The sequence below is a fragment of the Pan troglodytes genome, chromosome 11 (genome assembly GCF_028858775.2).
Source record: "Pan troglodytes isolate AG18354 chromosome 11, NHGRI_mPanTro3-v2.0_pri, whole genome shotgun sequence".
Taxonomy (NCBI): Eukaryota; Metazoa; Chordata; class Mammalia; order Primates; family Hominidae; genus Pan; species Pan troglodytes.
The window spans coordinates 67,720,925-67,733,658 of record NC_072409.2 but is presented as its reverse complement, the minus strand read 5'-3'; the positions used below and the strand labels follow the sequence as shown (position 1 = coordinate 67,733,658).

The 12,734-nt window shown below is 34.6% G+C and overlaps 1 protein-coding gene across 16 annotated transcripts in view; it reads right to left on the bottom strand.

The window, feature by feature from the left end:
* The window catches only part of VPS13A (vacuolar protein sorting 13 homolog A), a 239,659-nt gene that overhangs the window by 166,566 nt on the left and 60,359 nt on the right, over positions 1–12,734 (bottom strand). For all 16 annotated transcript variants that reach the window (XR_010148689.1, XR_010148692.1, XR_010148694.1 and 13 more), the window contains 4 exons: positions 12,141–12,330; positions 11,946–12,060; positions 2,938–3,074; positions 102–234 (listed from right to left, as the gene is read on the bottom strand). Coding sequence is in view for 10 of the 16 variants with exons in the window: in XM_016960977.3 (XP_016816466.1) it covers positions 102–234; positions 2,938–3,074; positions 11,946–12,060; positions 12,141–12,330 (575 nt within the window). In the remaining 6 variants the exon portion in view is untranslated. The remainder of the gene's footprint in view (positions 1–101; positions 235–2,937; positions 3,075–11,945; positions 12,061–12,140; positions 12,331–12,734) is intronic.

The following is a 12,734-nucleotide window of genomic DNA, read 5'->3' as shown; positions in this document are numbered from 1 at the left end:
AGAAGTTCTAACACATTTAAGAGGAAGGTCTTCAAAGTGTCTAAAAACCTAATTAATCACTTCAACAAAATCAATCAACAAATAATGCATTTTATACTCACCAACTCTACTGTAAAGCAGTTGTACACTTGTAAGTTGAATATCAAACGAATCATAAGCTCTATCCATTATCTCTTTAAGATTGGCCTCACCTTGTTTCACATCTGGTAATTCAGAACGACTTTTACTCGTCACCTTCAAGTTAATTTTAATAGTTTAGACTATGCAAAATACTTCAAAATTTAAGTATAAAGTGTTTAATTTTTAGACTTATAAAATGTTAATAGGAGAGGATAAATTCACAAGTAAGCATACATAATAAGGCTATTAGAAAGGTCCTCATCCATGAGATATATAATAATAAGGAGAGCGATAAAGTAAATTTTTACATATTAGGATATATTTCCCATTTACTTGCATTAAAAGAAACCAAGATGGTCCTGAAGAATAATATGTCTACAAATTTTTTTAATGTGATAAGAGGCCTTCTCATTAAGAGCAAGATCAAGATACAAATTTAGCTTATAAAATGTTTCTATGGCATGATGACAAATACTGACATGGCTGTACAATAAGAAGTAAAAGAGTCCAGAATTAAATATGATAGCTGAATTTTAGTTCCAACTCTGCCATTTATGCAACTCCAGGCAAGTTATATTTGTATCTCTCCTTTATTGGCATACTGTGCGCATTACTTTTTTCACTTAAACATCCTGGAGATGACTCCACAATAGTACATAAAGATCTTACTCATAAAAATACATGTGTGTACACATACATTTTTTAACTTTTTTTCCCTCTATATAGCTCATGTGAAGTAAACACTCAAAAAAAGATTATCTCTGTTTGAAAAGTAATAAATTTTAGGTAACAGGTTAAGCAAATTGCCTAAAGTCACAAAATTAGATATCCTTACTCCTAACCTTATGCTCTATTATACCACACTGCCCTTGAAACAACTGAATAAAATTCAAATATGAATAATAAGCTGTATAAATTTTATTATAAATATATACCCAGTGGGCGTTTACACAATTAACAAATGCAGAATTTTTAAAAATAGGATAAGGGAAGATGTCAGTATCAAGGACAGGCACGTATTTTTGTTAAGTGGCCAGCAAAAGCATTCTAATATTATCCACCTCTCTTGGTTCTTTAAATTGTGATAGATATTCCTCTACATTTAATGATTTACAGCAACGCTGTCCAGTAGAACTTCTACAATAATGGAAATGTTCTATATCAATGCTATCAAATACAGGCCAGGCGCGGTGGCTCACACCTGTAATCCCAACACTTTGGGAGGTCAATGCCAGCAGATAACTTGAGGTCAGGGGCTCAAGACCAGCCTGACCAACATGGTGAAACCCCATCTCTACTAAAAATACAAAAACTGTCTGGGCTTGATGGCACACGCCTGAAATCCCAGCTACCTGGGAGGCTGAGGCAGAAGAATCACTTGAACTCGGGAGGCAGAGGTTGCATTGAGCTGAAATCACGCCACCGCACTCCAGCCTGGACAATAGAGTGAGACTATGTCTCAAAAACAAAAACAAAAACAAAAAATACAGTAGCCACTAGCCACTTCTGACTATTAAACTCTTAAATGTGGCTAATATGACTAAGAAACTGAATTAATTTTAATTCTAATTAATTTAAATAACCCCATGTGGCTGGGAAGTGGGTACTATAGTGAAGAGCACAGATCTAGAATACCGCCAAAAAAATGTATTCTCTACTGAAAATTTGGTAAGAAAAAAGTATAAAATTAGAAAAAAAGGGTCAGGCATGGTGGCTCATGCCTGTAATCCCAGCACTTTGGGAGGCCGAGGTGGGCAGATCACTAGGTCAGGAGATCGAGACCATCCTGGCTAACATGGTGAAACCCAGTCTCTACTAAAAATCACAAAAACAATTAGCCGGGCGTGGTGGCGGGGGCCTGGAGTCCCAGCTACTCGGGAGGCTGGGGCAGGAGAATGGCATGAACCCAGGAGGCGGAGCTTGCAGTGAGCCGAGATCGTGCCACTGCACTCCAGCCTGGGCCACAGAGCCAGACTCTGTCTCAAAAAAAAAAAGAAAGAAAAAAAAGGGAAATGACTTAGGTAAACAGAAGAAGACCATTTCTCAATTTAGAATTATTAAATACAAATATTAAAATGTCAATATATATATAGTTTTATGCACAAAAAATTTCAGAAAGATGAAGACGTATTTGATTGTTTCCACAATTCTCTATCATTCTATATACTTTAAGTAATCAAGTAATAGGTCTAAATTGAGAAAGAAATAAGCTTCTCAAGCACAACTCTCAAATACTACAAATATAAATCTTAGATTCGGGCCAGGTGCGGTGGCTCACGCCAGTAATCCCAGCACTTAGGGAAGCCAATGCAAGTGGATCACTTTAGTACAGGCGTTCGAGGCCAGTCTGCAACATAGTGAAATTCCGTCTCTACTAAAAATACAAAAATTAGGTGGGCGTGGTGGCGGGCACATGTAATCCCAGATACTCAGGAGGCTGAGGCCTGAGAATCACTTGAACCTAGGAGGCAGAGGTTGCAGTGAGCCAAGGTCGCAGTACTGTATTCCAGCCTGGGCGACAGAGTGAGACTCTGTCTCAAATCAATCAGTCAATCAATCAATCAATCAGTCAATCAATCTTAGATTCAAACCTGCTCTGCAGAGTTTAATTGATCATTTTGCTTTCGTAAGTGTAGGAAAACTACCTAATTGAGACTTCACTTTATTTAACAGAAAGGGAGATTTCTCAAATCTTACTTATCTACCACAAATCTAGGGAAAAAAGCAATAAATCAAACTGTTTAAAAAACAAAATACATTTAAAACAAAGAAACACCCCAAATGCTATATCATAAATCAAATATTATTAGTATATACCTTTAGATGACCAAGGTCCAAAAGAAGCAGATTTGATGTAGGACTAAAAATTCCATCTTGTGGGACGATAATATATGAAGCCTTCAAATTAATTTTGAGATCAAGAACTTTCTGTGTTTCAATAATATACAGTAGACCTGGAAAAATGTAAATCTTTTCTATGAATACTTTTCACAAATTACTCGAGAAATACAGAATCACTAAATATATGAACTGATAAAACAATCTTAATGTAAAATTAGTATTAATTTTAAAATGACCTCAGCAAAATACTTCCAATATAAAATTTAAAATACCTGCCAATGCATGTACTCCTATTTAAATATAGCTGAGTACAAAATTGGAGTGATTCTTCAAAAAAAAATTTTTAACCTATAAACTCAATTTGGGTAAAATTGGGAAGATATAGACCAAAAAAAAAGTTTCAGTGGCATAAAATATTTACTCACAACAACTCTTAGAATCTACATAGATACTTCTCAATTCATAAACTTCATAAGCTACATTTACCATACTGAACAATAACACTTGATCTTAATATTATTCTGAGAATATAAAAAATCCTGGATTATCAAATCATCTTCAATAAAATCATATGCAAACCAGAAAAGGCAACAAACGAGAGTTTTCCATTCCCTAGGTCCTTCATTCACTTGGAGTTTTTTAGTCTAATAAATTTAATTCATTCACTTGCATGTGATTAGTATACCAAATTCATCTATTTTATGTCCCTAAGTCCAGTATCAGCATCAGCTTTTAAATCTAAACAAATTATTTTCTATGAGATGTGAACCCTTTCTTAAAGAAAAAATTATATGAGCAGCCATCAAATCATTTAGAGTAAATGAAAGATATTTGACTTAAAAAGTTTAAAAAGATCTGACACTCAAACAAAAAGGCACATTTTTTCACACACACACACACAAAATGAAGGCAGGTCAGTATATTTGAATATAACCTTTAAAGTTAAGAATTTATTATTAAAGAATACATGTTCAAATTAAAGAATATGTCAACAATTTTAATGTACTTAAAATTACAAATAAAATACATATACAATTATAAAGCTTAAAAGCAGACATTGAGCAAGTGTCAAGTGCCAACACATAATCAGTTTGATATACAAGCCAACAGAAAGAAAATGAATAAATTAAAAGTAATTAAAATACCTTCTGTTTTAAATATCTATTTAAATTAAAATAGAAAATAAATAACCTAAGCCTGTGCTACAGTTTGGTATTTTACCCCTCCAAAACTCATGCTGACACCTGATTTTTAATGCTGGAGGTGGGACCCTAATAAGACCTGTCTGGGTCATGGGGGCAGAGTCCTCACAAATGGCTTGATGTTGTCCTCATGGTAATGAGTGAGTTCTCGCTCTTTTAGTTAGAGCTTGTTGTTTAAAAGAGCCTGGCACCTCCTTCCTTTCTCTTGCCATGTAATCTCTGCACATGTGGGCTCCCCAACTCTTTCTGCCATGAGTGGAAGCATTCTGAAACCCTCACCAAAAGCAGATGCTGGAGTCATGCTTCTTGTACAGCCTGTAGAACCATGAAACAAATAAACCTCTTTTCTTCACAAATTACGCTGCCTCCAGTAGTCTTTATAAAAATAACACTAATAAATTACATCTGGGACAGCTCTTCCTTGAAATATGAGAAACTGTTATCAAAACTGTGTCATCTTTAAGGGATTCCAACGGCCTTGCACAGGTAGCCCAAGCAAGACTCTAGCAGAGAGAGGAAGAAAAAACCTTGGCATTTCCCATAGCCTATAAGAAGCAAATTCAAGTGAAATCTCTTAAAATGAGGATGGAAGGTGAGGTGAGATAGAGGTTTGAAAACTGACTGACAGATCATCAAAAATTCTGAAGACCATCCAATTAGCCTGAAACTTAAGAGCAGAATTGACTCAAACAGTTATTGATTCTTTTTCCCCAAATGATTTGGATTCAAACACAGATGGCAAGATTTTACTAAAGTAACAAGAAGCATCCAGAAGGGTCAATCTGACATTCAAGATTCTCCAGAGACTATCTGTTAAGCATTTCTCTATCTTCATTTCCATCTCTAGTCTAAGGATTCCTCAAGTATTCTGGCTTCTACAAATCTAAGTTCTGGTACTCCTTGGAAGTCCTACCACAAGCCTTAGTTTCAACAAAGCCTTTCTTGATGCCAGGACACAATGATTTCTCTAAGCTGTTTTTAATGGAAGGGAGTGGGGAGTATTTTATTTTGACCTTAGGTTGATTGGGTCTCTCCCCTATTTTCCATTGCACTTACAACAAAATCCTAACTGCTTAATATGACTTTCATGTTTGCATAATCAAGAGTATGCATCTTTAACATCCCTCCACTCTCCCCTCACTCATTACATTAGAACCAATTCAGCTTTCTACAACTTCCAAATTCACCCAATTGTTTGCTAAGTTAAGCTCTTCACAGTGGACCATCACCTTGAAGGCTCTTTCTTATACCCTTTAGCAGTGTGGATCCTACATATATATCTGATCTTAATATTGAATTTTCAGAGATCTTCTCTGACACTACCACCAAGACTAAATTGGGGCATCTATCCATTCTCATTTCTTTCACAGCATTTGGGCTGATTATAGAATTGTTTCCTCACTCAGCTCCAAATTCACCCACTTGTCTGCTCTGTGAAAGGAGATCTGAGTTGCTTAAATGATTTTCCTTTGCCAACTAGCACTGAAATAGATAAAGAACACAGGAGAGACACTGCAGGAGAAAAGAGTTGGCTTCCTGGTTCCAGTACACTCATTTAGCAATATCCTGTAATACTGTGCCTTTCTCCAACACAATGCATAACGTGCACATAACAGCACTCAAAAGCCAGTATTCTGCCCCTAGAACCCTCCTCAGGTGGTTTCACAGCAGAACGAGGGCAGTGAGACATTGCCCCATGAATATTTTTCCTTTTTACCTCAGAGGATGGATTTCCAGAAAGTTTTAGAGAGCAGATTACCAGAAAGACACGAGAATGGCTTTTCTGCCATTCAATGACTCACAGAGGTTCCTTCTCCAACAAAGTGTGGATTTCAATTCTCAGGGAAGAGAGAGACCTCTTCCTAGGGAACGCTGTCTCAGTTCTATATTCCTCATAACTACTCTTCTTAAATATATGTATTTTTGGAGACAGCATCTCACTCTGTCACTTAGGCTGGAATGTAGGAGTTGCTATCATAGCTCACTGCAGCCCTGACTTCCTGGGCTCAAGCAATCCTCCAGTCTCAGCCTGCCAAGTAGCTGGGACAATAGGTACACGTCACCAAACCTGACTAATTTTGTAATTTTTTGTAGAGACAAGGTCTCACTATGTTGTCCAGGCTGGTCTCCAACTCCTGACCTCAAGTGTTCCTCCCCGCTCGGCCACCAAAACCTCTGCGATTACAACTATGAGCCATGGCGCTTGGCCTCTTGTTACATTCTTTAAAGTTACTCTTTGGAGTAACAAAACAGTCCCTCATTACAGTTAATAATTCATTACATTAAACATACCTATCAAAATTACTGTGTGGTTTTTCTTTCCTGATTGGACCCATACAGCATTAATCAAAAATTTCCAATATATTGCTCTTAGTTTTATATTTGTCCTATCCATAAGAGTATAACATCCATCAATAGGCAAGAACTACATCCATTCTGATCATTGCTATGTTCCCTAAAACCTAGCATAGTGTCTGACATATAGATTAGGCTCTTGATATATATTTAAATGACTAAATAAATGAAATAACTGAAAGAAAATGATTCACTATGATCCTATCAGAGAACCTTGTACTCTGAAAGAAGAGTTTTAGCAAATGACCACATCTGTTTTCCTGCCAGAGACAAAGGATAACTAATTGAGCAGGCTCTGTAAGCTCATGCCATAGTTGACAACAAAAAGACCTGAAAGACCTTGAGTTCTTAGAAAGGAAGGGGAAAATAACAAGCTGAGCATCCCTAATCTGAAAATCCAAAATCAAAACGCTCCAGGATCTAAAACTTTTTCAGCACCACAATAACATGATCCTCAAAGATCATATTCACAGAAAATGCTGCTTAGAATACTCTGAATTTCCTATTTCCCAATTAAGGATGTTCAACGAGTAAGTAAAATGCAAATATTCCAATATCCAAAGAAATCTGAAATCTGAAACATTTCTGATCCCAAACATTTCTGCTAAGGGATACTCAACCTATAATACAAGAAAGAAACCAGGATGTTAATAGAGGAGAATGTAACAAAATAAAAGGAAGAAAGGAGGAATATGAGGGAAGGAAAGAACCTAAGTAACCAGAATCATTATAATATATATGAGTCTCTTCACAAATAGGTAAATTTTAACTTTCTAGAAAAAATCCAAAATATATTAAATTTTAAAAATTAAGTGCAAAAACCTATCATAGAAGGTTTCCATTTTTTTCATAGAATTAGCATTTTTATACTATTGGTATAGAAAAGAAAACAAAGTTGGAAGGACAGACTTCAAATTTTAAAGGTTATTATGTACAGAAGGTAAAATACTGAAGACTTCCACTTTCTAAAATATATTTCTGTAACATGTGAACTTTATATTGTGGATATTTACTGTTTGGTAATTTTTTTAAGTAATAAAAGTTGAGGTAAATAAATCTTAGAGATAAAAAATCTCAAAATCTGAATGTCTATAGTGGATTTCCAATATGATTAATTTGTATTTAACTATGAGTTTCTATCAATCAAGAAAAACTGACCAGAAGTAGCCTGATCTTATGCTTTGGTTTCTACTCAGTATATAATATACCAATATATAGAATGTAAACTAGGAATGGAATTCCCAGATTTTAACAAAGAATACAGGAATAAATGCAAACCCTACAGTTTCTAGAGGTAAGGTGTTCATGTACAATCTAATTTAAAACTATTCAGATATAAAAATAGTAGAGAAAAATGAGCAAAAGCCAGAGAAGACACATATATTTTGAAGAATATAACACACACTTTTCTGTGAAAAAAGAAAAATTAATAATGAATCAAGATGCCTATTATAATATTGCCTAACAAAAGACAACTAGTTAGACATTTCCTGAAGGTCTTATCAAAATGTGAAGTGATTTCTTGACTTATCTAAATTATTTTATCTTAGGAAAGAGAACAAAGGAAAATGACAGACAGTATATCTCATATCTACCAATAAGGATAAAGTGAATATAATAAAAATGGCAAGAGAAAAATCATAATTTCATGCCAGGTTTTATAGCCACCAAAATGGGACAAATTCTGGGTTCAATTAGAAGGGTACTCCAGACTTAACAAAACCAGAATTTTAAAACTTTGACAATGAAATTGGATCTTACTCCAAAGATAATTTCAGCCTCTCAGAACACAGGAAACAGAAGACAAAGATGGAGAGTCTTGCAAGAGTTCTCCTCACAAATCTGAAATCTTAAAGGACACTCACTCAAAGAAAGAATAATTGTGAAGTAAAACCTTCCTCTCCCTAAAACACTCTCACAGGGGGGTGCAAACAAAGGCTGTGAGAAAAATTAGGAGAAAAAGGTAATACCTCTGTGAATGATAAGTATGATATATTCCTCAAGGAGGTATGTAGCCCAAGAATTCTCTGGCAGTCCAGAATATCTTAAGCAATTAATTTAGTTATGCCACCAACATACCCAAGGTACCTGGCAGAAGAAATATAAATCTTCCCGAAATGAAGGCCCACTTATCTCAGGCTTCAGAGAATTCTCCCAAATAATATTCTAAGGAAAATGAGCAGATTACAATTAAAAATTACCAAGCATAAAAAGACACACGTTACCATAAGTAAGTACCAACAAAAACAAAAGACAGAAGATAGGAAAAACAGAACCACAAAAGTCTTCATATAACGGACTATCTGAAGAGAGAGAATTAACTGGTGAGACAGAATATAAAATACTGTACTTATGATCTCTGGAAAAAAAAAAAAAAAAGACAAGTGTAAAGATATCCGTGGGAAATACAAAACCAAAAAAGAATGACAACACAGATTTTAAATTTAACAAAACAGAATTCCTAAAGGGAAAAATATAATCACTGAAATTAAACTTAGTGAAGAGATTTGATACCACATTGGGCATGGCTACAGAAGGACTCAGTAAATGAGAAGATAAATTAGAAGAAATTACCCAGCATGTAACACAGAGAAGAAACAGATGGAAAGAAAGCAGGATACAGAAGTTAAGGAGAATGGAAGATGGAGTAAGAAAGGCTAAAATTCATTTAGCCAGAATTCCAGAAGAGAATATATGTAAAGAGTTAGTGGCTAAGAATTTTCCAGATAGATTTTCTAGAATTCATTAAAAATCCCAGTACTCAGATTCATGAAATCCAGTGAATCCCAAAAAGGATATATAAAGCAAATCTATAGCTGGATACACCAAATTGCGACAACAGAATACAAAAGATAAAAAGTTCTTATATGTAAAAGAAAAGGGTAGATAATGTACAAAAAAAACAGCAGACACACTGACACCTGAATTCTCAACATCAGTAATGAAAACCTAAAGACAGAATGCCCTCTTCAATGTGTTAAGGAGAAAATGAACATCAACCTTTAATTCTACATACAGTAGTATCATGTCAAGCTAATATGCAACGGGCATGGTGGCTCATGCCTGTAATCCCAGCACTTTGGGAGGCTGAGATGGATCACCTGAGGACAGAAGTTCGAGACCAGCCTGGCCAACATGGTGAAACCCCATCTCTAGTAAAAATACAAAAATTAGCTGGGTGTGGTGGCATACCCCTGTAATCCCAGCTACTCAGAAGGCTGAGGCAAAAAAATTGCTTGAACCTGGGAGGCAGAGGTTGCAGCGAGCCGAGATTATGCCACCGCACCCCCAGCCTGGCCGACAGAACAAGACTCTGTCAAAAAAAAAAAAAAAAAAAAAAAACATAACAAAAACAAACCACAGATTTGCCACCAGCAGATTCTTACAAGAGAAAATATTTACAAGGGAAGTTTACAAATGAACTTCCAGGCCAGATCCGATGGCTCACACCTGTAATCCCAGCACTTTGGGAGGTCGAGGCGGACAGATCATCTGAGGTCAGGAGTTTGAGACCAGCCTGGCCAACACAGTGAAACCCCATCTCTATTAAAAATTTTTTTAAAAATTAGCCAGGCGTTGTGGTGGGTGCCTGTAATCCCAGCTACTTGGGAGGCTGAGGCAGGAGAATTGCTTGAACCCAGGAGGCAGAGGTTGAAAAAAAAAAAATGAACTTCCAACAGAAAGAAAATAAAATCAAATAAAAAGTGTAAGCTATAAGAGAAATGAAGAGCAAAGAAGGTAGTAAATGCACAAGTAATTGTAAACTACCATGAACTATATACATACAGTACAATAAAGTATTTTTTAAGTAAAAAAATTAGTATATGGGGATGGTATATAAAGTTCAAGAGTACTAAAGTCCATATAATGACTAGGAGAATATAAAATTTTTCATTAAATTTATATTTTTACAAAAATGTATACTGTAATTTATAAAATAAAAAGATATAGAGAATATTTAACTTCCCGATAGTAGATTGTAGGGAAGGGGGAAGAAAGGTATCCTAGAATTTATCCAAAGGAAGGCAAGAAAAATAAAACAAGGAAAACCAAATTCAAAAGCACAAAATAGGATGTTAGACATAAGCCTAAATAAATTAATTAAACGCAAACAGTAGATATAAATAAAAAATAAGGACCATAAATCTAGATTGGAAAAAATCCTATTACATGTTGTTGACATGACACATCTGAAAACACAGGGAAAAAGTAAAAATATAAGAAAAAATATATACCAGGTAAATTCTAACGAAAAGAAACTTTGTACTTCATACTGACATCAGATCAAAAATAAAATAAAATAAAAAAGTACAAAGGGAAAAAAATTAAAGCATTAAAGATGTGGTTTATAGGAGGAAAAATAATTTACTCCTGCATGTACTTAATGACAGTCTTAAAATTTATTTTTTTTTTAATTTTTATTATTATTACTTTTGGTGTGTGTGGCAGGGTGTTGCTCTGTCACCAGGCTGGTGAAACCTGGTCTCTATTAAAACCCCGTCTCTATTATGGTTTTGCCATGTTGGCCAGGCTGGTCTCAAACTCTGACCTCAGGTGATCCACCCGCCTCGGCTTCCCAAAGTGCTGGGATTAAAGGTGTGAGCCACCGCGCCCAGCCAAATTTATTTTTTTAAACAAACTGACAGATCTATTAGAAACAGAAAAATCTACATTGATAATGAGGCATTTTTCATGTATTTCTCTTAATAACTGTTAGAACAAGGTGACAAAAGGAGAAAAAAAAAATCCAGTAAGGATACAAAAAATTTGAAGTACAGGATTAACAATCCATACCTAATGAATAGGTATAGATATGAAAAGACAGCCTTTTCAGCATATGAGGAACATTTTTTTTAATATCATACATTGAGCTAGAAAACAAGTCCCAACCAATTACAAAGCATTAAAATCATACAGATAATCTCTATGGTCAACTATTTAATTAAAAAGTTCAATCTGTAATCTTAAACTTTCCCACAAAGAAATCTCCAAAACCAAGTGGTTTTACCATTAAGCTCTGCCAAATATTTAAGGAAGAAATAGTACCCGACCTTATTCAAACTCTCCTAGAGAATAAAAAAGGATAGAACTTTTTTCCCTGAGGCTGATATATCAAAATCTGGAACGCATTCTAAGAAAGGAAAACGAGAGGCCAGTTTTTGTCATAAATAGAGGTCCAAGTATCCTAAGCAAAATTTTGCAACTAACTTAAATGTGGTTACTAGGTATGAACTTTCTGAGTGTAAAAAATGATTATGGTTTTATCTGCCTTTAAACATAAAAGTACTAAATTAGTTTCTGTTAAACTAAAACCAGTCTAGAAATATAATAAATTTAAAATAAACTTTACTAAAAACATTCTACCATAAATAAAAGTTTAATATAGGATACAGTATTTAATTCACCAACATTAATATTGGCATTTACCTGTTGCTGTCTTACTGCGAAATTCTTCCAGTTTTGTCAAAGTTGCTGCGGTGAGCTGTGCTAGATGTACCTCTTTTGGAGGTCTGAAGAATTCCACTATACTATTCACTGTCCTCTGTTAAAATAAACATCATTAACACAAACTCAAAGCAAACTAAATTATATTAAAACTTAGTAATTTAAAAAAATGCTTACTGCATCATATATGATTTCTAAAGGTTCAGCTTCTATGATACACCTCTGAGAAACAGTTTCATCTAATGGATTTATCTCAAATGTAATTTGGAAAAGTGACATTGCATCATCCAATGAAGACAGGAGGCGGGGTTTTTCTGAATTATCTGGTAAGCCAGTAATATGAAATGAATCTATTTTAGTTTCAAATCTGCATTAAAAAAAAAAAGAAAAAAGTCAGCAATCAGTAAAATTGTAAAGGATTTTAAAAATTGAAAATGATTTAAAAAATTAATGAAGACAACTTCACTTTGCATTTCTGACTCCAGTCCATTCCCATCAAAGAAGACATACAATGATTCCTCTAAATTGACATAGATTAATTCACAAAGAATCCTATTTGTGTTGACTTATATGTAAAAAAGTTATGATAAGCTAAAATTAAAATGACAGTAAATCTACAATGCTTAATGTAAAACTGAAAAGTTTTGCATATTTAACACAAGTCTATAAACATGTTTTCTTCTAAAAATAAAAATAAACATTTAAAGGCCAGACATGTGGCTCACACCCGTAATCCCAGCATTTTGGGAGGTCAAGACAGGTGGATAACTT